This window comes from Salvelinus alpinus, chromosome 16, assembly GCF_045679555.1.
Source record: "Salvelinus alpinus chromosome 16, SLU_Salpinus.1, whole genome shotgun sequence".
NCBI lineage: Eukaryota > Metazoa > Chordata > Actinopteri > Salmoniformes > Salmonidae > Salvelinus > Salvelinus alpinus.
This window is the reverse complement of record NC_092101.1, coordinates 15,305,588-15,328,953: the sequence shown is the minus strand read 5'-3', so window position 1 is coordinate 15,328,953 and position 23,366 is coordinate 15,305,588. Positions and strand designations below refer to the sequence as shown.

The following is a 23,366-nucleotide window of genomic DNA, read 5'->3' as shown; positions in this document are numbered from 1 at the left end:
GAAATCTTGCTTGTTTGTAGGTGACCAAATACTTATTTTCCACCATAATTTGCAAATAAATTCATTAAAAATCCTACAATGTGATTTTCTGGATTTCTTTTTCTCATTTTGTCTGTCATAGTTGAAGTGTACCTATGATGAAAATTACAGGCCTCTCTCATCTTTTTAAGTGGGAGAACTTGCACAATTGGTGGCTGACTAAATACTTTTTTGCCCCACTGTATGTATAAAGTGTTTCTATATAGTATATATGTAAAGTGTTTCTGAATCCCTTTTTCCTGCTGCCTGATAGTTTCATCTGTTTGACTAAACCTATCTAGTTCTGCGAACTTTCACTGGGAATTGTGTAATATTACTCACTCTTTCCTGGGTGAGTATGACTTGAGTCATCTTTTTTATTAATTCTTGTGGTTGTCCTTGGAGTTCCCAGGGTTTGTGTTGTGCAAGTGCCAATTTATTTCATGCGGTCATAAGCTGAAATGATAGTTGCACAACCATGTGCTTATTCATTAGTGCGCATGCTCAAGCAAGGCTACAGAAGGTCTCAGCTCATTAGGTAAGTAATGGGTATGGTATGGGCACTCTGAAGGTATAACAAAATGAAAAACGAATAAATTCCAAAGAAACTATTCACATCTGCTACCACATCTGTATGCCCATATGTTTCTTCAGATTGGGAAATTACACTGAGTATACAAAACATTAAGAACACCTGCTCTTTCTATGACATAGACTGACCAGGTAAATCCAGGTGAAAGCTATGATCCCTTTGATGTCACTTGTTAAATTCACGTCAATCAATGTAGATTAGTTATATAATGGTTTAAAAGTGGAGGAGACAGGTTGAAGAAGGGTTTTTAAGCCTTGAAACAACTGAGACATGAATTGTGTATGTGTGCCATTCAGAGGGAGAATGGACAAGACAAAATATTTAAGTGCCTTTGAAAGTAGTTGCCAGGCACACCGGTTTGTGTCAAGAACTGCAACACTGCTGGGTTTTCCTAATGTTTGTTATACTCAGTGTATATGCCTACCAGTAAAAATAGTTGCCTAGGATAAACATTTTTTTTTAAATGCTATTCGAACCCAAAAGAAATCCTATCAGATTTTGGAACCTATCCTATTTAATTCTATAGGAGTCCAATAGGACTGGTTCCAAAATTGGATAGGATTTTCTTTTGGATTATAATAGGATTTTGTATTATTGGAATCCTGTAGGATTTTTTGACTAGGTTCGAATTATATTATTATTCAATTTTTTGGGAGAGCTGAGTTAATTTATTGTTTTTCTGACAGGACAGATGTAAGTACAGATAGGAAGTGTAACGGCTTTCTTCTGTGGACGAATAGAATACGTAACAAACAAACAAAAATAACGACAAACGAGAATAACACGAAACGAAACAGTTCTGTCTGGTGCATACACACAAAGACTGAAGACAACCACCCACAAAACCCAACACAAAACAGGCTACCTAAATATGGTTCCAAATCAGAGACAATGACTAACAACACCTGCCTCTGATTGAGAACCATATCAGGCCAAACATAGAAACAGGAAAACTAGACACACAACATAGAATGCCCACTCAGCTCACGTCCTGACCAACACTAAAACAAAGAAAACACAAAAGAACTATGATACAGAACTAGATACAGAAAGTGATTAAGGGCACAGACTCCACACCAGACTCCAGCACAATGATGTTTTCGAATAGATTATTGTATATAAAATCCTTTAGGATAGAATCTTATGGGAATCCAAAAGAACTGGTTCCAAAATCTGATATGATTTTTCTATTGGATTCTAATTGGATCCTTGTATTGGAATGATATAGGATTCTATAGGATTTCAATGTTTTTTTTTCTCCTATAGGATTTCTATCAATTTTGTCAATGGGAATTGTATAGATATTTACATCAAATTCTAAAGGATTTATCCTGAAAACTTGGCTATAAACTATAGTTAAATTGGCTGCTTAACATATGGAGCACCCACCCTCCAAACCTCTTAGACAATTACCTATGAAGGTGGACAGTGAACACGTGAACTATAATAACATCATAAGCAACCAATATTGAACTGTCACTTGAGATTGTAAAACCGCCTGCCCAGTAGCTACCTCGTATGGGACACAATGTGAGTAAACATTTGCATCTGGTGCATGTGTCACACATTGAAATTATTGTGCCAACTGCAACACCAATAGCTGTGAAAGTACTGAGATTGTCTGCACGGTTATTTACATTTGTGACAAAAATGATTCTATTGGAAAAATCACTAATACTATAGGATTTTTTGACTAGGGTTCTATAGAGCTCGCCATTATAGTCCTACAAAACAGAAATTATTTACTTCTGGTTCGTTCAGCCATTCCTATGGGCAAAATTAATGGGGAAAGAATACGGTTTTGGAATAAACGCCGAAAATAAGGTTAACACAGGTTTATGAGATTTTATACATTTTTCTATAAGATAATATCAGTCAGTTAACATGACCTTTATGAATTATGAAGCCTTTTTTATTATTACATAAATACTTCAGAAATCACAAAAAGTGACGTTAGCTGATGAAGATTATCTCATAGAACAAAACATAGGTACTCTTCTATTTTCGACGTTTATCCAAAAACCCTCTAACGAACCATGGCGGAGTTAGTGCCTACAAAAAGACGCCATTACTATTGCTCTCTATTGCCTAGATGGGAAAAACGGGGAAAGCGCCATATTTACCGCCTTATGTTCAGCGTGTTGATGTGAGCGGTGCTTTTCCCGGTGTTCGGTTTGAAGGATACGTGGCGCGCGCCCGCCACAAACAGAGGCAGGTTGCGTCAATCGGCTCCTGCTTGCCGGATAACCGCTGTGACAACACTGTGCTCCCCTTCCCATTATTCGAGAGTGGACAGGTAATCTCAATGTTGTTGTTAATTTAAATCAATTTCAGTAACACCGAACGTTTTCCATAATGCCTTTTTGCGAAATGATGTTGTAGGCTACCCAATAGATTGCTATTGTTGATCTATTATCTATTTGTTGTTGTAGGTTATTGAGACAGGTTTGTTGAAGATTGCGGGGCTGAACCTATAGGCTATACATCGTTTTATTATGTAATCGATTTAAGGCGTATCCTGCGCTTACTTTCCATTTGACTGAAAACGTTGCTTTCTTTGACTGGGCCTTGTTTTGGTCTCTATCTCAGACAGTAGGCTACATTAGGAGCGATTTATCAATTAATCAAAGGGCCACGCCAAATGTTTAATTTAGTAATTGAGTCGTTATGGTAGGAGAATGCATTGGTATTTATCACCACGCTGATAAATGCAGAGAAATTAGCTGAATAAGGCATATTAAGGCAAGTGATCTCCAATCGCGCAAGGTTGATGGAGAGAGGTGCGCACTCATGAATACGGGGACTGTTTGCATTGCTGTTCAGTGAGGGGAGGTCCATACCCACACAACAACAATTATATCAACTTGATAAATCAAAATCAAATCAGTTTATCGGGCAGCTAAATGCTTATTTTACTCGCTCCTAACAATGCAGTAAAACAATTAAAAGGGGGGATACAAGAAATCAAGAACAGCGGGACGAATATGATTAACAACCCAAATAGCGCTGTACCAGGAATTAAATGCAATCTTTAAGAATGTGTAATATGCGGGATATTAATCGTGGTCTCCCATGGGGAGCAAGTTCCAATATGACCATGAGACCAAGAGGAAATTCCCAGATCAGGCAGACACTGGTTTTGAAGTTTGCAGGTGGGGCCACCTCATCACTTGACAAGACTCATGTCAGATACATAGAGCCCCACAGTGGAGGTATCATAATACCCATAACCTAGTGGTCAAACCGGGAAATGGTTCCAATCGTTTTTCCCCCATTCATTTTTCCCACTGGAAGTGGTGTTGGAGGGCCAGTAGGAGGCACTCTTTCCTCTGGTCTAAAAAAAAAAAAAAAAAAAATATCCCAATGCCCCAGGGCAGTGATTGGGGACACTGCCCTGTGTAGGGTGCCGTCTTTCGGATGGGACGTTAAACGGGTGTCCTGACTCTCTGAGGTCATTAAAGATCCCATGGCACTTATCGTAAGAGTAGGGGTGTTAACCCCGGTGTCCTGGCTAAATTCCCAATCTGGCCCTCAAACCATCATGGTCACCTAATAATCCCCAGTTTATAATTGGCTCATTCATCCCCCTCCTCTCCCCTGTAACTATTCCCCAGGTCGTTGCTGCAAATGAGAACGTGTTCTCAGTCAACTTACCTGGTAAAATAACGGTAAAATAAAAAATAAATAAATAAAATAGGGGATTTTAGAAACACTTAAAATAAGGGCTATGTTTCGTTTAGGCTTAACCTGGCATGATGTTTTAATAACCATGAAAATATTTCTCGTTCAAGGTGATCTCTAATATTAAGGTAGTATTGAGGTATTGCTCGCCTGAGGTAGAGTACCTCATGATAATCTGTAGACCACACTATCTACCAAGAGAGTTCTCATCTATATTTTTGTAGCCGTCTATTTACTACTACAAACCGATGCTGGCACTAAGACCGCACTCAATGAACTGTATAAATCCATGAGCAAACAAGAAAATGCTCATCCAGAAGCGCCGCTCCTAGTGGCCGCAGACTTTGATGCAGGCAAACTTAAATCTGTTTTACCTCATTTCTACCATCATGTCACATGTGCAACCAGAGGAAAAACAACTCTAGGCCACCTTTACTCCACACACAGAGACGCGTACAAAGCTCTCCCTCGCCCTCCATTTGGAAAATCTGACCATAATTATATCCTCCTGATTCCTGCTTGCAAGCAAAAACTAAAACAGAAAGTACCAGTGACTCGCTCAATACGGACGTGGTCAGATGACATGGATGCTATGCGACTGTTTTGCTATCACAGACTGGAATATGTTCCGGGATTCATCCAATGGCATTGAGGAGTATACCACCTCAGTCACCGACTTCATCAATAAGTGCATCGAGGACGTTGTCCCCACAGTGACCGTACGTACATATCCTAACCAGAAGCCATGGATTACAGGCAACATCCTCACCGAGATAAAGGCTATAGCTGCTGCTTTCAAGGAGCGGGACACTAATCCAGACCCTTATAAGAAATCCCATTATACTCTGAGACGAACCATCAAACAGGCAAAGCATCAATACAGGACTAAGATTGAATCCTACTACACTGACGCTCGTCGGATGTGGCAGGGCTTGCAAACTATTACGGACTACAAAGGGAAACCCAGCCACGAGCTGCCCAGTGACGCGAGCCTACCAGATGAGCGAAATGCTTTTTAAGCCTGCTTTGAGGCAAGCAACGCTGAAGCATGCATGAGAGCTGTTCTGGACAACTGTGTGATCACGCTCTCCATAGCCGATGTGAGCAAGACCTTTAAACAGGTCAACATTCACAAGGCCGCGGGGCCAGATGGATTACCAGGACGTGTACTCAGAGCATGCGCGGACCAACTGGCAAGTGTCTTCACTGACATTTTCAACCTCTCGAGTCTCCAATATCTACATGTTTCAAGCAGACCACCATAGTCCCTGTGCCCAAGAAAGCAACGGTAACCTGCCTAACTACCGTCCCATAGCACTCACATCTGTAGCTATGAAGTGCTTGAAAGGCTGGTCATGGCTCACATCAACACCATCCTTACGGAAACCCACTCCAATTCGCATACCCCCCTAGCAGATCCACAGATGATGCAATCTCAATTGCACTCCACACTACCCTTTCCCATCTGGACAAAAGGAACACCTATGTGAGAATGCTGTTAATTGACTACTGCTCAGCATTCAACACCATAGTGCCCACAAAGCTTATCACTAAGCTAAGGACCCTGGGACTAAACACCTCCCTCTGCAACTGGATCTTGGACTTCCTGAAAGGCTGCCCCCAGGTGGTAAGGGTAGGCAACAACACATCTGCCACGCTGATCCTCAACACATACCCTCAGGGGTATGTGCTTAGTCCCCTCCTGTACTCCCTGTTCAGCCACAGCTGCATGGTAAAGTACGACTTCAAGACCATCATTAAGTTTGCTGACGACACAACGGTAGTAGGTCTGAACACCGACAATGACGAGACAGCCTATAGGGAGGATATCAGAGATTTGGCAGTGTGGTGTCAGGACAACAACCTCTCCCTCAACGTGAGCAAGACAATGGAGATGATCGTGGACTACAGGAAAAGGAGGGCCAAACACGCCCTCATTCACATCGATGGGGCTGTAGTGGAGTGGGTCGAGCGTTTCAAGTTCCTTGGTGTCCACATCACCAACAAACTATCACGGTCCAAACACACCAATAAAGTCGTGAAGAACGCACGACAATGCCTTTTCCCCCTCAGGAGACTGATAAGATTTGGCATGGGTCCCCAGATCCTCAAAAAGTTCTACAGCTGCACCATCGAGAGTATCCTGACCGGTTGCATCACCGCCTGGTATGACAACTGCTCGACATCCGACGTAAGGCGCTACAGAGGGTAGTGCGTACAGCCCAGTACATCACTGGGGCCAAGCGCCCTGCCATCCAGGACCTATATACTAGGCAGTGTCAGAGGAAGGCCAAAAAATTTGCCAAAGACTAGTCACCCAAGTCATAGACTGTACTCTCTGCTATCGCACGGCAAGCCCAAGTCTAGGCCCAAAAGGCTCCTTAACTGCTGCTATCCCCAAGCCATAAGACTACTGAACAATTAATCAAATGGCCACCCAGACTATTTTCATTGACCTCACCCCCATCCATTGTTTTTACACTGCTGCTACTTGCTGTTTATTATCTATGCATTGTCACTTTTCCCCTAGCTACATGTACAAATTACCTCGACTGACTTGTACCCCCACACTTTGACTTGGTACCAGTACCCCCTGTATATAGCCTCATTATTGTTATTTTATTGTGTTACTTATTTTTAGTTTAGTTTATTTAGGAGATATTTTCTTAACTCTATTTTCTTAAAACTTCATTGTTGCTTAAGGGCTTGTAAGTAAGAGTTTCACAGTAAGGTCTACACCTGTTGTATTCGGAGCATATGACAAATAACATTTGATTTGATCTCTGTCTTAGACCGTTAGACCAAGAGGAAATTCCCTCGAAGGTCGTGTTGGGCTACCTCATCACGTGACCATGACTGACTCATGTCCACTACATATGTACAACGGTAGAATTTACACAAGATCAGCTAAGAATGATATGTACAGCAGTAGATACAGTATATTAGATTGAACTATGTCAAGAATCCAGTGTATAAATAAATGTCTGGTATATATAAACAGTCTAACTAAAATAAAATGTATAGTAGTAGAAATATTATGATGAGCTATGTCGGGGATACAGTATTTAAATACACAGTGTGAAACAGGAAGTGACCATGGTTCAATGTCTCTATAGCAGTGGTGAAAAACTTTTTCTGAATCAAGATCACTTTCTGTGTCAAAAGCCGAAATCTTTAAAAAAACATGACTTAAAAAAACATTAGCCTATGCAACATTAAACAATTAAAAACAGTTCTGTAGCATTGAAGTTTGTGCAGTAGGCCAGTGGATCCCAACCTTTTTTGGTTACTGCCCCACCAAGTACATTTAGCTCTGCCCAGAGTACCCGTGAAGTACCCGTGAAGTCATGTGCATTTTACCATTAATCCCAGTGGTGCAACTTTCACTGGGGACGAGGGGCATGTCCCCCCCACATTCTGAAATTGCATTTCTGTCCCCCCCAGTTTTATCATTCGAGTGTGATACAAGACAAGGCAACGGTGTGCTTTAGGACCATCCGGACGCCTTCGAGCAGTCGAGTAGGCTGTTTTGAGTGTTTATCCGACTGGATAAAAAATGTGGTCCCCCCCACTTCAAAAAACAAAGTTGCAGCCCTGATTAAGCCTATGGTTTCATGAGTCTTCTCAAGTACCCCCTGTGGAAAGGCCAAGTACCCCCGGTTGCAAAATACTGCAGTAGGCTATAAGCCCAATACATTGCATATTGGCATATTGCATATTGGCTACGCTTGAATTGCCCTGTCAATGTTGTTCTTAGACCATTTTGAAATAATATATTTTTACTGGACTGATGGCCTCATCTGGTCAGTCTGAGGGGAAGGAGAGAGCAGCGGTGAGGCTGCCTCTCACCCGACTCACAGTCCCTCCTCTCCCCCTCCCTACGCTGAAAAAAGGGGACTCAGTCTTCCAGCTGATGGCGAAACTATGACCAGAGAAAGTGAAATATTCCTTAATATTAAAAAAGGGTAGCAAATAATAACAACACAAGCTTATCTAAATGTAAATTTTATGACTTTTAAAACTGTTGGACAAAGTGTTGACAGTGCTGAATAACAACTTAAACATTAACTTACTCATAAAAACAGCAGGTCTTTGCTGTATTCGTTGAGTCTCTCTCTAGTCATGGTTTTAAAAGTTTTGAAATCTCGCATTATCAACTTTGCTGTGTGTTCGAGGCGTCTTTTTATAGTCTATGGTGCAAGGAAACTATGCAGACAAAGTGATCTGAGTTATCTGATTGGCCAACAGTAAGCCTATAGGTGCACTTGATTTGATCTCTGGGCCTGCCGGGTGGGCAGAGTTATACCTTCAAATCAAACCATTTGTTTGGGAATGCTGTTTTACAGTCTGATGGCCTTGAGATAGAAGCTGTTTTTCAGTCTCTCGGTCCCAGCTTTGATGCACCTGTACCGACCTCGCCTTCTGGATGGTAGCAGGGTGAACAGGCAGTGGCTCGGGTGGTTGTTGTCCTTGATGATCATTTTGGCCTTCCTGTGACATCGAGTGCTGTAGGTGTCCTGGAGGGCAAGTAGTTTGCCCCCGGTGATGTGTTGTGCAGACCGCACCACCCTCTGGAGAGCACTGTGGTTGTGGGCGGTGCAGTTGCCGTACAGGATGCTCTCAATTGTGCATCTGTAAAAGTTTGTGAGGGTTTTAGGTGACAAGCCACATTTTTTCAGCATCCTTACACACACGCATCCAACGCTGCTATCCCATGCTATAGAGCAGTGATCACCAACCGGTCGATCAGCCATTCCTAGTCCATCACTAAACATTTCTGTAAAAAACCCAACAATAAAGCCTTGCGTTCCTATTTTTTTTATTAATTTCACGCTGTTGATGGTAGGTGTACACTGTCTGTGTGGGTGGACCATTTCAGTTTGTCCGTGATGTGTAGGAGCTTAAAACTTTCCACCTTCTCCACTGCTGTCCCATCGATGTGGATGGGGGGTGCTTCCTCTGCTGTTTCCTGAAGTCCACGATCATCTCCTTTGTTTTGTTTGACGATGAGTGAGACTCATGAAATGGTTCAAAATGAGAACACTTTGCCTTCCTAGCACTAGGGCTTGTATCAATGGGAATGGGAGTGGGACCGGCAAAGATATCATGTTACCAAAAGGTGTCCGCTACTCCAAAAATCCCACTCCACTCACGCACGTAGATCAACGGAGTGAATCTTGTAAATAGTAACCTTTAGCTTGTGTGTGTTTTGTGTGAGTTAGTGTGCATCACCTTGTAGACAGCTAGTGATGTTCAACAGTCTGATGGCCTGGTAATAGAAGCAGTTTTTCTGTCGCCGGTAGGACGATAGCTGAGTGAACAGTCCATGGCTTGGGTGGCTGAGATCCTTAATGATCTTCTTGGCCACCCTTTGACACTGGGTGCTGTAGATGTCCTGGAGGGCAGGCAGCGTGCTCCCAGTGATGCGTTGTGAAGCGGGACTAAAGTCCATTACTAGGCAACCAGACCTTCAATCAAATAATGTTATGGTCTCTAATGGTCTTCAATAGTGAAAGTCTCAAACAAACACTGTATAGTGTTTTGTAATGGTATTGGGTTCTATTAGGATCGGCACAACATTTTAGTCCCTTGCCCATTTCTCCATTAACGTTTTGGATTTGTAGGAAAAGTCTTCATATGAGAATTGCATCATAGGGATAACCCTCTCAGAGAGCTGCCACTTGTTGGACTATTCAAGGCGAGTTGGGTTGAAGCATTAGAGACAAACTGAATTTCTTTCATGGAGGTCTGGCTTGAATTGTGAGGATGACCACACAATTTATTTTCATAATGAGCCAAATCTATTGGTTTTCTACCCAAAATTGCAAAGGAAATGTTGTGATCTATTTAATAAACACAAGAGACCAGCAAATCGATAAAAGAGTGTGGCGCTATAGCAGGAACAGTGGTATCTAGTGGTCAAAACCTGGTACTTTCACAATACTTTATGTTAAATAATGCAAGCGACTTCAATGGCAAATTTCTCTGAATGGTGAAAAAAACGATCTCCAGATTCACAGGGAATACATTACATAGTATGGAGAAGCAATACTTACAAGCCACAGCGTCATACTACTTGTCAAACATAGAGATCGGATACTGTATACTGGTTGTTGGGGTGGGATGGCATGGGGTGCGGGGGATCCGTGGGTGGCTTTTGAATTTCTTTTGGGAATTCCTTCGTGTCTTACTCATGGGTAGAAAGAAGTTTGGTCCAAATCGAATGTTGGGTGCTATATTTATTGAATATTATCTGAATTCTATAAATTAAAATGGGCATTTTGGGTGCAATCAATTAGCTAAATTTCTCAGAGATCAAATTATATTTCAACAAAATACATTTTCAGGAATGCTAATCGTAACTGTTACTTACTACAGAAACGATTTCAGACAAATCTGAAATAAGTGTTGAATTCCCCTTTCCTGTACTTTTTTTTTTTTTTTTTAATTTTATCCCCTTTTCTCCCCAATTTTCGTGGTATCCAATCGCTAGTAATTACTATCTTGTCTCATCGCTACAACTCCCGTACTCCGAAGCACAACCCAACCAAGCCGCACTGCTTCTTAACACAGCGCGCCTCCAACCCGGAAGCCAGCCGCACCAATGTGTCGGAGGAAACACCGTGCACCCGCCCCCCTCAGTTAGCGCGCACTGCGCCCGGCCCGCCACAGGAGTCGCTGGAGCGCGATGAGACAAGGATATCCCTACCGGCCAAACCCTCCCTAACCCAGACGACGCTAAGCCAATTGTGCGTCGCCCCACGGACCTCCCGGTCGCGGCCGGCTGCGACAGAGCCTGGGCGCGAACCCAGACTCTGGTGGCGCAGCATAGCACTGCGATGCAGTGCTCTAGACCACTGCGCCACCCGGGAGGCCTCCTGTACTTTTTTAAGTGAAACGAACCTTAAGCAAACTTTCTTGTTTACTTTTTGTTAATAAAATACTTTTTCAATTATAGTTTTTAATCCCGGTCCTGAGTTAATGTGTAGCGGCTAATTGTATAGCTAATAGGCTAAGGTGAATGAAGCTACAGCAATGAATGTGATAATGGCTAGGGTAATTAAAAAAAAAAAAGTTTTACGGTAAATGTGCTTCAACTTTCTTAAAATGTATTGGATGGGGGGAGACCACACTAAAACTCAGACCCTGACTATGGCCCTGGTCATACAGGGTAATGAAACCTATGTGTAATTTTGTAATTTTGATGAATTATCCCTTTAAGCCTCACACACAGACTTCATGTTGGCTCTAACTATGATTCTGTCTGTGAAGTGTGAATCAAGGACACATACCGTCTTGTTCACTCTCTTTAGCTTGTCATATTTCATTTGGAGGTTCCCAGCCGCTGTCTTCTCCATAAATATGAATAATAGCAGCATCAATGTTTCAGCAGGCACAGACACTTCTGAGGATCGAGCTCTCAAACATTATCCTCTCCTTTCACCCTCCCCTCTCCTCTCCTCTGTAGGATGGAAGGACTGCTGGACCAATGGCTATGGAAGGAGGAGTACTGGCTGCCTCCGGGGGTCACCTGGAAGGACATAGAGATCGAGGGGGACCGCTACCCTCTACCTCGGGACCTCTTCTACACCCTGCCGCTGGCTCTGGGCTTCATCGTCCTGCGCTACGTCTTTGAGAGGTGAGGGGGCGCGGGGGTCCCCCCCCCTTTTTTAAAGGAACTCAGTCCGGCTTTCAACTTATTCTTAAAATATTTAAGAGAAGAATACACAAGGTGTGATTTCTAAATTGGGTAGTGCATCATCAGTTTTCCTCTTGTCATGTTAGTCATTTCATACCTAGAGCTATTTATAACTTGTCAGAAATGTGTTCATTCAAATATCACATGAATACACATTAGAAATGTCTAAATTTATAGAATTGCAAGAAAATGAGCATTAACTGCACAAGTTTGGGAACCCCTTTCTTATTGGATAGTACATCCCCGTTTTGTTCCGTTAACTTTGTGTTTAGTGACTATGACCCTGTCTGCTGTCGGCTTTTGCCCTTTGGAAGTATTCCAAGTAGACTTCATGCCTGATGAGTAGTCAGCTTTTGCTGGGGCTGTAAAATGTCTTTCTGTTAGGTTCATATTAACTCAGGCTGTGGCAGAAAGCTGATGGTGTGTCTGTCTGTCAGGCTGATGGACAGTAGATAGACATGGGTTGGGTTACAGCAGACGCTGAGGATGATATGCACTCGATGGTTTCCCAGAAGCCGCTGGATATCAAAAATACGATTCTTCCTCATCTTAACTTAAATTTATTCAGGGGAGCCCAATTGAGACCAGGGTTTCATTTTCAATGGTGCCCTGAAAACAAACAGTTCCCAAATCAACATATTCATTCAATAAAACAGCAAAACAAAGAAACTACAAGATACAAGAGATACACTACATTTCACCAACACAAATAAATTATTACAATCAACCAAAACACTTGCAAACTTCAGTGAATTCATTCCTCATCAGCGTTCTAAACTGGTCTATTGCCACCAGGGATTCAAGATGTAATGAGAATGGTAAATTATTCCAAACTCAAGGCTGGTTTACCTACTGTAGGTTGGTAGAGACACGAGGGACCTCAAGAGTTAACCAACCCTGTGAGTGGGTTTGATGCCTCGTATAATTATACTTTAACAGAGAAGTGAGATATTTTGGAAGCTTGTGCAGTAGAGCTTTGTACACAAAAAGGAAGAAATTATGGAATATAGAGCGGTCTAGCCGACCTTCTGATAAAGGATGCGGTGATGAGTATTAAACCTCTCACCTCTGATAAAGCGAATCCACAGTACTTATGATAGAATTCTGTAGTAAACTGTAGTATACTGTAGAATACTATACTACACACTGTACCAATCCTCAATCATGTGTAGTACTTAGTATAGAATGTTGTAGTATACTATAGAATACTATAATAAATACTACAGTATTATCCACCAAAAAAACACTATTGTAAATACTACAGAAATGTTCACACAAACACTAGTCTGAAAAAATAATAATTCAACTCTAGTAAATACTACAGTATTTTATTTGCATATACCCTGCCTATCCCCCCCAACACACACACACACACACACACACACACACACACACACACACACACACACACACACACACACACACACACACACACACACACACACACACACACACACTTCTATGTCAAAGATAATAAAACAGAAACACTTTAGAAAATACTACAGTAAATACTTCAGCATACTACAGTCTGCAAAAACACTACAGTAAATACTATAATATATCGTATTTTTTTTTTACTACATTATTATACTATACTGTAAATAGTACAGTATACTACAGTAAATACTACATGACCTACTACAGGAGAAAATACAGGTCCTGTAGAGAAATAGGCTACTGGTTTCAATGGCATATGGAATGGCATATGGAAGTCTTTATAAAAGAATTGCCTGCATGTTTGGTTGGATTTTGGCTAGGTTTTGAAGCAAGGTAAGACATGCCTCATAATATGTAGTAAAAGGTTCAGGTTTCAAACAATTAAGTCAATATTTTCAAAATGCATACTGCATCCAGCTCGTTGCAAAGTGGTGGGTGACGCACTGAAGCCTACCTTGTTGCCTATGCACTTGAATGGCGAATGGGAAGCGCGTTTAAATTACCAGTTGATTAAAAAGAGCTACGATTTTTATTTCTCGTGGCCATTGTTTTTATTTTATTTTTTACATGCGATTGCCTTTATAATTGTTGCACAATGATTGGGCTTATTAAACCACATGTTTTACTCCAGCAGCAACAAACAGCTGTTTGAGCTGTATCAGCAGCTCTCGTGCTACATCAACGGTTATTTCAGTCAATGCATAGGCTAAAATGTATTATTTAACAATGGGATTATTTTTCTCTCCCGGACAATTGGCTGGCACCAATTTTATTTATCAGCTTTACATTTTTTCTATCTGCAAAAAGTGGCTATTACCGGCTAACGGAAACCTTTAACCCAAGGTCATACATGAAATGTTGCACATTGAAGTTCTAAAATGTCACTTTGTAATAAAACACAGATACAGTTTAGGTAGTTTATTATCTCTAAGGCAGGCAATGAGACAATGGTCACTGAGCTCATTAAATCAAATCAAATCAAATTTTATTAGTCACATACACATGGTTAGCAGATGTTAATGCGAGTGTAGCGAAATGCTTGTGCTTCTAGTTCCGACAATGCAGTAATAACCAACAAGTAATCTAACCTAACAATTCCACAACTACTACCTTATACACACACACAAGTGTAAAGGGATAAAGAATATGTACATAAAGATATATGAATGAGTGGTGGTACAGAACGGCATGGCAAGATGCAGTAGATGGTATAGAGTACGGTATATACATATGAGATGAGTACTGTAGGGTATGTAAACATAAAGTGGCATAGTTTAAAGTGGCTAGTGGTACATGTATTACATAAAGATGGCAAGATGCAGTAGATGATATAGAGTACAGTATATACATATGAGATGGGTAATGTAGGGTATGTAAACATTATATTAAGTGGCATTGTTTAAAGTGGCTAGTGGTACATTTTTACATAATTTCCATCAATTCCCATTTTTAAAGTGGCTGGAGTTGAGTCAGTATGTTGGCAGCGGCCGCTAAATGTTAGCAAAGATTCCATTGGTTGTACACTTATGAGGGGGCGTTTGTCGGAATCATATCCCTCCCAAAAATGTGGGTTTTAAATTGGGGTGGGTTTTGTTATCAGTTAATTTAAATGTAGCTCAGTACAAATATCTTTCAGTTTATCTGATATGGGCATCAACCAATCCAGGTTAAGATCACCAAACATTAATAACTCAGATTTAGCATAGTTAGACAGCAAGTCAGACAATTTGCTAAGAGCAATTGGGAGCAAAACGGGAAAACACTGCACATAGAGATCTGTTCCCAGGTGTGTTATAACAACATTATTGTAACAACGTTTCAACGATTTAGAAAACGGTTTCTAAAACCTGATGATGATCATAGGGTCAAAACATTGTTATAGTAAATGTACTTGGGAGCGTTTATCCAGCTTTTTTAATGGGCAATTAAAAATAGGGCCAGGAGTTTCTCCTGACACAGAAAAGCTCTATAATCCTGACACAGATCCGTTGCAGTCAAATTTGCTAATAAACCTATGGGAGCATTCTAACAATGCGCAGGTGTTTTTCTTCTTGTCCTCATGGCATTTATTGTACATTGCACCTGTGGACATTAGTTGTAGATTTTTGTACTGCACACTACATTAAAGCTGGAAGCCATGTGGAGGCAGAGGCCAGAAATGTAAAGTGGAGGGCTCAGGCATGGAGACAGAAAGAACAGAAGTCTGATAGAGCGATCGATAGGACACTCATTTTTTGCATGTTTTTCCTTATCAGTTATTTCCTCACGGTTTATTGGTGTACTGTACTGTACCTGGGCAGGGCTGAGCTGTGTGTCAGTTACAACACAGACGTGCAGGCGTACGTGTTTCATGAGGTGAGGTGAGATACGCAGGGCCAGGGCAGGGAGGGGTTTGTTTACATGCGAGTAGTAGTCGTCAGTGGGGACTTCATTAGCAGCAGGTGTTTCCTTTGGGGTTCCTGTAACCGGAAAGCCCTGGAGTCTCCGAGCTAAATTACTCTGAACTTCCATCACTTCTGATCTCCCTGCCTGCCCACTTACCTATGATTATCTCTCAGGTAGAGGTTCACACACTTAAACTGTACACACATACTGTAGAAATACACACACAGGTACGCACACACACACGCACACACACACACACTCTTACCTGTACCTTTCCCACCCATGCGTATATACACAAGCACACCCTCTCACTCAGACACACAAACATAGATCAAGTGTCCCTGGAGGTGTAGTATCAATTTAGCACAAAGGTTGTCTGGCCCAATGTGACACTAAGTGTATGGGAATGGGACAGGCTCCAGCGGTTGTCAGTTCATTTGTTATGTTATGTTGAAAACTGACATGGAGTGACATGAGGAGCTCTCGTGTTTTTGCTCTTTGTTGTTGAGGAGATAATGGTTATGCCTTAAGTGATATTCTATTCCAGGAATTTTTCCTAACCACCTGACTGTTTTTCACCCCACCTGACATACGCAATGAAAACTCTGGGGCTTGTTATAGGCTATAATATAACTAGGACCTGGAGTTTTTTGTAGTACGCAAAACACCCGGTCTTAAGCTATTCACCAATAGTGCCCAGTGCACTTCCTTTGACCAAAATACTGCAGCTTTGGTCAAAAGCAGTGTGACATATGGAAAATAGGGCGTAACTGACATTTGCCTTTGCATTGAACTACTGCAGAACTCTATTTTCTGTCTGTCTTCTCTACAGGGTCATAGCCATGCCACTAAGCAGACAGCTGGGGGTGAGAGACAGGGTGCGGGTTCGAGCCCTGCCTGTCCCAAAGCTGGAGACATTTTACAAACAGAACAAACAGCAACCCTCACAGGTCAGTTATAAATCTCCTTCATCCATCTCTGTCACTCTGTTAGTGGGATATGGAATATTCATTTATAGAAACATATATGATTGATTCTGAAATTGATAAGGAGTATGTTTTTAGCAAAGATCTTATACAAGCCCCTACACATAGCATTACAAATATTGCAGCTAGTACTCATGAGATAAGATACAATTTCTCCCCTGGAGAATCTATATTGCTTCATGAGTATAGCCCTCAAGTAGAATTATAAACTGGGTGGTTCGAGCCCTGAATGCTGATTGGCTGAAAGCCGTGGTATATCAGACTGTATACCATGTGTATGACAAAACATGTATTTTTACTACGCTAATTACATTGGTAACCAGTTTAGAAATAGAAACTCTATTGCTTGAGTATAGCCCTCAAGTAGAATTAGAGCATTGGTGCATAAAGGTTGAGTTGTAATTATATGGTTTACTGGGTGAATGGGGATCAGGTTGAAGTTAAAGTAGTTTCTGCTATAATAGGAAACCGTTATGTGGAACTCGTTTAGGGGTATCAGGTTAGGGTTGGGTTTAGGGTCTACTATTGTGTGTTGTAGTACACCAGGAAATGACAAGATAGTTGTTTATTAGCCAGGTATATTTGGTGGAATAGGATAAATAAGAGTACTTCCTTGGGTAAAACCCTTAAATGCTTTGGAAGGCATTGTTCTAGTGGCCCATCCCTTCCTTGTCAGTCAGGTAGGTACAGGTCATATTTTATAGCTTGGCTCTGTTCACATGGAAATGTTCCACCTTTTTACTCGTTAGGAGTAACAAGGCAGAATTTGCAAATGTTGACATGTTGGACTGTACATCTGCTGAGGCATGTGTCTCCTCGTTTACAAGTACAAATCTCTGATAGTAGAAATACCATAGTATATGGATATACACAAATCCTATTCTCTCTGTGCATTTAGACATTGTCTTCTGTCTATTGTTGAAACAGGTTATGTTGTTGGTGAAGTATTACCTGGCTGTCAGTCTCTGTGTTAGAACGTCTTCCTGCCTCATTTGTAAACCTCACATTTTCATGAAGCGCATGGGCTCCCTATAGACGTTCCCTGGATTTTCAGTGAAGGTTAATGCTCTCAACATATACAATCACCAGGACTGCACTAGCCACACCCATATTGTGTAACCACCTCATTGGTATGTCACGATGATAAAATCAAATCAGTTCCAAACAAGGTTTAGGTGAGCATTTTGTCTGTCTCTGTGTCCTGCCGTTACTCAGGAGTGACATACACCTACTAATACTAGGAGCCCTCTAGAGTAATTAGGTATCTCCCCACACAAGAGCCATTCTACAGTACAGTAGAAGTATGAGCCTAAGGTGGTGTAAAGTGCCACCCACATGAAAAAATACTATACTATAAATACTGTAATATTCACTAGTGTTTTTGCTGACTTTACTGTAGTATTTACTGTAGTATTTTTGCAGACTAAAGTGTGTTTACTGTAGTATTTACAGTTAACTATAGTATAAATACTGTACTAAAAGGAAACTGTAGTATATACTTTAGTAATTCATGTAGGGTTTGTGCAAACTGTAGTATACTGTAGTATTTACTAGAGTGTTTTTTAAATTTGTATTATCTTTGACATAGAAATGGAGGCTTTCTCTTTCAGGAAACCTACTGGAGAAATACAAAAGATCACATTTTGCATAACCTGTAGGACTGGGATCTGAACCAATAGTTCAGCGCTTCTGTGCTTTTCTATGACCTGTAGGGAACACAATATGGTCTATACTTGGCATGTAGATTTCTCACTTATGGGTGGCACAAAATGTGGTATGGGGAATGAGCAGGGTATATGCAAATGAAATACTGTAGTATTTACTATAGTAAAAGAAAGTGTAGTGTTTTTGCAGACTGTAGTGTTTTTGCGGACATTACTGACAGTGCAGTGTTCTTTTTGCAGATAATACTGTAGTATTCTACAGTATACTACAACATTCTATAGTAAGCACTACACATGATTGAGGGATACTAGCGAAAGAGGAAAGGGGATACCTAGTCAGTTGCACAACTGAATGCATTCAACCGAAATGTGTCTTCCTCATTTAACCCCAATCAGAGGTGCGGGGTGCTGCCTTATCGACATCCAAGTCATCGGCGCCCGGGGATCAGTTGCTGTTGGGGGTTAACTGCCTTGCTCAACTGCAAAACGGCAGATTTTTACACCTTGCCAGCTCAGGGATTTGAACCAGGGACTTTTAGTTTACTGGCCCAACGCTCTTAACTGCTAAGCTACCTGCTGCCCCCACAGTGTGTAGTATAGTATTCTACAATATACTACAGTTTACTTTAGAATTTCACAGTAAGTACTTTAGTATTCTATATTAAACTGTAGTATTTTTTTATGTGGGCAGTGTCACGGCCATCGACTGAAGTAGACCAAGGCGCAGCGTGGTGAGCATTTTCTTTTTATATGAAAAAACACAGAACAAAACAATAAACACTACAAAACAAACCGTGAAGCTAAAGGCTATGTGCCATAAACAAAGTAAACTTCCCACAAAGACAGGTGGGAAAAAGGGCTACCTAAGTATGGTTCTCAATCAGAGACAACGATAGACAGCTGTCCCTGATTGAGAACCATACCCGACCAAAACATAGAAATACAAATAATAGAACATAGAATACCCACCCCAACTCACACCCTGACCAAACCAAAATAGAGACATAAAAAGGATCTCTAAGGTCAGGGCGTGACAGGCAGGGAGGAGCAGAGGGTAGAGGGTATAGCTTGCACAGAGCAGGGATCAGGGGAAGCCAAATGGAGGGATTTAACATATTTGTCATTTTAAAAATCATCATTTTTTTACATACAAAAAATATTGGAATTCTGCTCTAATGAAGCTGTGATAAAACACCTATTGAGATCATTTAAGGTGCTGAAGAAGGTAATGGGCTATCTCCCTGACAAATCTGTATATGAAAGATATGCTGAGGGTCTTCTTAGGAAAGGAACAGCGGAGCTTCTCTCTCTGAGGTGATTTGGTCCTGTCTGTGTTCAGAGTGAGGTCCTGGGCCTGGGGAAGCATTGTGGTCTCAGTCAGCGCCAGATAGAAACGTGGTTCCGCCAACGCCGCAACCAAGACAGGCCGAGCAACACCAAGAAGTTCTGTGAAGCCTCGTGAGTCAGCTCTCATTCAGAGTTCTATGTATTCATGTGATCCATTTCCTTTCAATGTATAGTTCATAGAAAGCATATTAAGTTATCTTATGACAAATATTTTGTTTTGGCAGTTGGAGGTTCGTTTTCTACCTCATTGCATTTGTAGCAGCGTTTGCCTCCCTGATTGATGTGAGTATATTAAGCACATTCACTTTGGCTACCTTTACCCTAAACAGTGCTACTGCTTCTTGTACTACTACTACTACTAAGAGGCCCTCACTGTGACTATTTGTTCTGTCCCTCTATCCCTCAGACCCCCTGGTTCTGGGACCACAGAGAGTGCTGGCAGGGCTACCCCAAACAAGTGAGTAGAACAGTTCACTTTAACTTTCAGTTGACCAGTGGTTTCCAAACATGTTTGTCCTGTCACTCATCAAAAGCCTATGGAATTGTCCTGTCACCCACTAAGTAAATACATCCAATGTTTCTAGTGACAACCCAATCTACTGTATAGCCACAATAAGCCGCATCCCACACCATTGAGTCTCGAGTCCCAAAACACGATTTGGGAATCTGGAAAACACTGCTTTGGACAATCTCAGGAAACATTCTCTTTCTGCTGTGCTGCACCGCTATTGACAGCTATGTCTGGAGGAACTGAACAACGCCCCTCCAGATAAGAGTTATGACATTCCTACAGGGGACTTAACCTCTCCTCCTCCTTCCCTAAAAGGGATGACCTGAAACAGAAAACACTACAAGTACAAATGACACAGCATCTCTTTCTACACTTAAACCTATCATGGCACTGTAACTCCCTAATGCTGTTGCCCTTCCCTTTGTTGAAGCCAGGCTGTGTTCGGTGCCTTGCAGAGAGGGAGGGTGGGATTTCTAGGGGTTAAATGGCTCAGTAAACTTCCCTCTATTGTCTATGGAGTCTTGGAGAGTACTGTTTGGTGGTGGGTGTTTGGGTCACTTCACGGCCATTTTGATTTATCACCTCTTTCTATACATGTACACATCCGCTCTGATTTTAATGTTAAACTTTGACTGTGGAAGCGTGGGGGAACGCTTGCTAAAGGGGGTTTCAAAGCTTCCACTTTAAAGCTTTGGTTGGGAATATGAGGGGGTTTAATAAACAAAGCAGCAATCAGCAATGTACATTTTTGTCATTTAGCAGACAGTCTTATCCAGAGTGACTTACAGGAACAATTAGGGTTAAGTTCCTTGCTCAAAGGCACAGACAGATTTTTTGCCTAGTCGGTTCTGTGATTCAAACCAGCGACCTTTTGATTACTGGCCCGCCCCAAGGGTGCGTTGTTTCAAAGCCTGTGCTTCACTGTGTGTAGAATCCTGAGTTTCTCCATTTCAGTGAAGGGTTATCCCCCAAACATAAGAGCTCCCTGTTGTAAATGCTCAGCTGTGTGGACTCTCAGGCCTGGCAGTGGGCTGGGTGTCTATCTGCTGCTGCTGGGAAAAGGCCTCCTTGGTAAACTCCCCTGACTGACTGATCTCTCCCAGTGCACAGGTGGGGGATGGAGTCAGTCAGTCCACACATTAACTCCTTCCTACCTGGGCTGTGTCTCACTAGTCTCAAAAGGCCTCCTTCCTCTCCCTGGTTTCCTTTCTTTTGTCATCTACCAGTGGAGGCTGCTGAGGGGAGGAAGGCTCATAATAATGCCTGGAACGGAGCAAATTGAATGGCATCAAACACCTGGAAACCATGTGTTGGATGTTTTTGCTACCATTCCAGTCATTCCAGTCCAGCCATTACTGCTTAGCCAATTAAGATGCCACCAACCTCCTGTGTCATCTACGCTTGTGTGAGAACCGCACAGGTGAAAGCAAATCCCCCCATGTAGACTTCCGTTCCCATAAAGCCTTCAACTTTACTTTTATGTCAGATCGGTGCAGATAAAGGTGAGGAGGGAATTAAAGGAAGTCACTTTAGACTATTGGGATGCACCCCCCGGAGTCATGCTCGGTCACCTTCAACCCCCCTGGTGTTTGTTTTGTTTCTCTCTGTCCCTGCAGCCTGTCGCTGAGGCTCACTACTGGTATTACATCACTGAACTGGGTTTCTATTGGTCCCTGCTGCTCTGTGTCACTGTGGATGTGAAGCGGAAGGTATGTGTCACTCCTGTCTGCACGCACGCACGCTCCTGTCTCCATTCACAGTGACCCAGTCCAATCCACAGAACAGCATCAGCTTTCACTGAAAAAAATCATTACTTTCCCTTCCAGATTACAGTTAGTATTCACAGCAGATTCCCAGCTTGTTTTACTGAAACGTTCATGTCATTTTTATAGTCATGTTTCCCTACAGGAACTGCCCACAGAGGTGGTTGATGTTTTCAAGGATAACTATGTATCTGGACGATGTCCAATGAGGTTTAGTAATTAGAAACAAGTCCAGCCCCTCAGGACCCAGATTACCTGCCCCCCCCCTTCTCTCCTCATCCTCTCCTGCTATTCCCTCCCCTCATGGGGACCAACCCCTCCTGGCCTGCTTTGGTCTGACTCAGCTCTCTGTCCATAATCTGAAAAACAGTCAACCTCTCTACTCTGAAACTCATCAGGAACACCCTGTAAAGATAAACTGCTATACAGATAACCAGCAGACACAAGCAGGAGGGGTTCACAGATGTTGTCACGTATATCTGATTTGTACAGTTCTTAAGCAACTTTTTATTTATTTTGTACCATTGATAAATCACTCATACAGGAGAAAGATTTGTGATTTACAGCACCAGAAGTGCAGAACTGCTGAAGCTCAGGTTATAGTATATCCTCTATAGCTGTGTGGTTTGTGTGTGTTTTCAGGATTTCAAGGAACAGATCATCCACCACGTCGCTACCATTTTGCTCATCGGTTTCTCGTACTGTGCCAATTATGTGCGCGTTGGCACACTGGTGATACTAGTCCATGATTCTTCAGACTTCCTCCTGGAGGTAGGAGCTCAGTCTCAGTTTACAAGTCACACACAAATCATACAGACACAGGGAACTAAAGGGGGAATGACATCTCGTATCATAAATGCATGTGGTCAAGCTAATTTGGCACTACCATTTTCCCCACAGACTGTTTTGATGGGTTGTGTGGTTATTTAAGCAAGGTTCTTTGTTTACATGTAGGTCACTGTAAGCTTGATTTGAATACAGGGATTGTTTATTAACATAACTTAATCTTATTATGACCGCGAATCACACTATTTTGTTCATACAGATGTAGGATCTTAATTTGAGCCAATTTGCTACAGTAGGAAAATGATCCTGCAGCAACAGGAAATGTGGATTATGATGTGGATTATAATTAATATACTTTTTTTGTAAGTGTTGATACATTTTTCCATAGGGCAAATCAAGTCTGAAATTTCAAAGTATCATTTTTTTACACTCTCAAATACTCTACAAGTTTTCATTTCCAAATGAAGATACTGCATCTGTAGGTTCATAGCGATCAA

General features: G+C 41.8%; 1 protein-coding gene across 3 annotated transcripts in view; it reads left to right on the top strand.

Moving 5' to 3' along the window:
- The first annotated feature begins 2,735 nt into the window (after positions 1 to 2,735).
- Positions 2,736 to 23,366, top strand: part of cers4a (ceramide synthase 4a) — a 45,241-nt gene continuing 24,610 nt past the window's right edge. For 2 of the 3 annotated variants that reach the window (XR_011668285.1, XR_011668286.1), the window contains exons 1-8: positions 2,736 to 2,906; positions 11,760 to 11,930; positions 16,645 to 16,762; positions 19,802 to 19,920; positions 20,034 to 20,091; positions 20,216 to 20,266; positions 21,937 to 22,029; positions 22,726 to 22,854. Coding sequence is in view for 1 of the 3 variants with exons in the window: in XM_071345000.1 (XP_071201101.1) it covers positions 11,761 to 11,930; positions 16,645 to 16,762; positions 19,802 to 19,920; positions 20,034 to 20,091; positions 20,216 to 20,266; positions 21,937 to 22,029; positions 22,726 to 22,854 (738 nt within the window). In the remaining 2 variants the exon portion in view is untranslated. The remainder of the gene's footprint in view (positions 2,907 to 11,759; positions 11,931 to 16,644; positions 16,763 to 19,801; positions 19,921 to 20,033; positions 20,092 to 20,215; positions 20,267 to 21,936; positions 22,030 to 22,725; positions 22,855 to 23,366) is intronic. The other variant, XM_071345000.1, reaches the window with a different exon arrangement.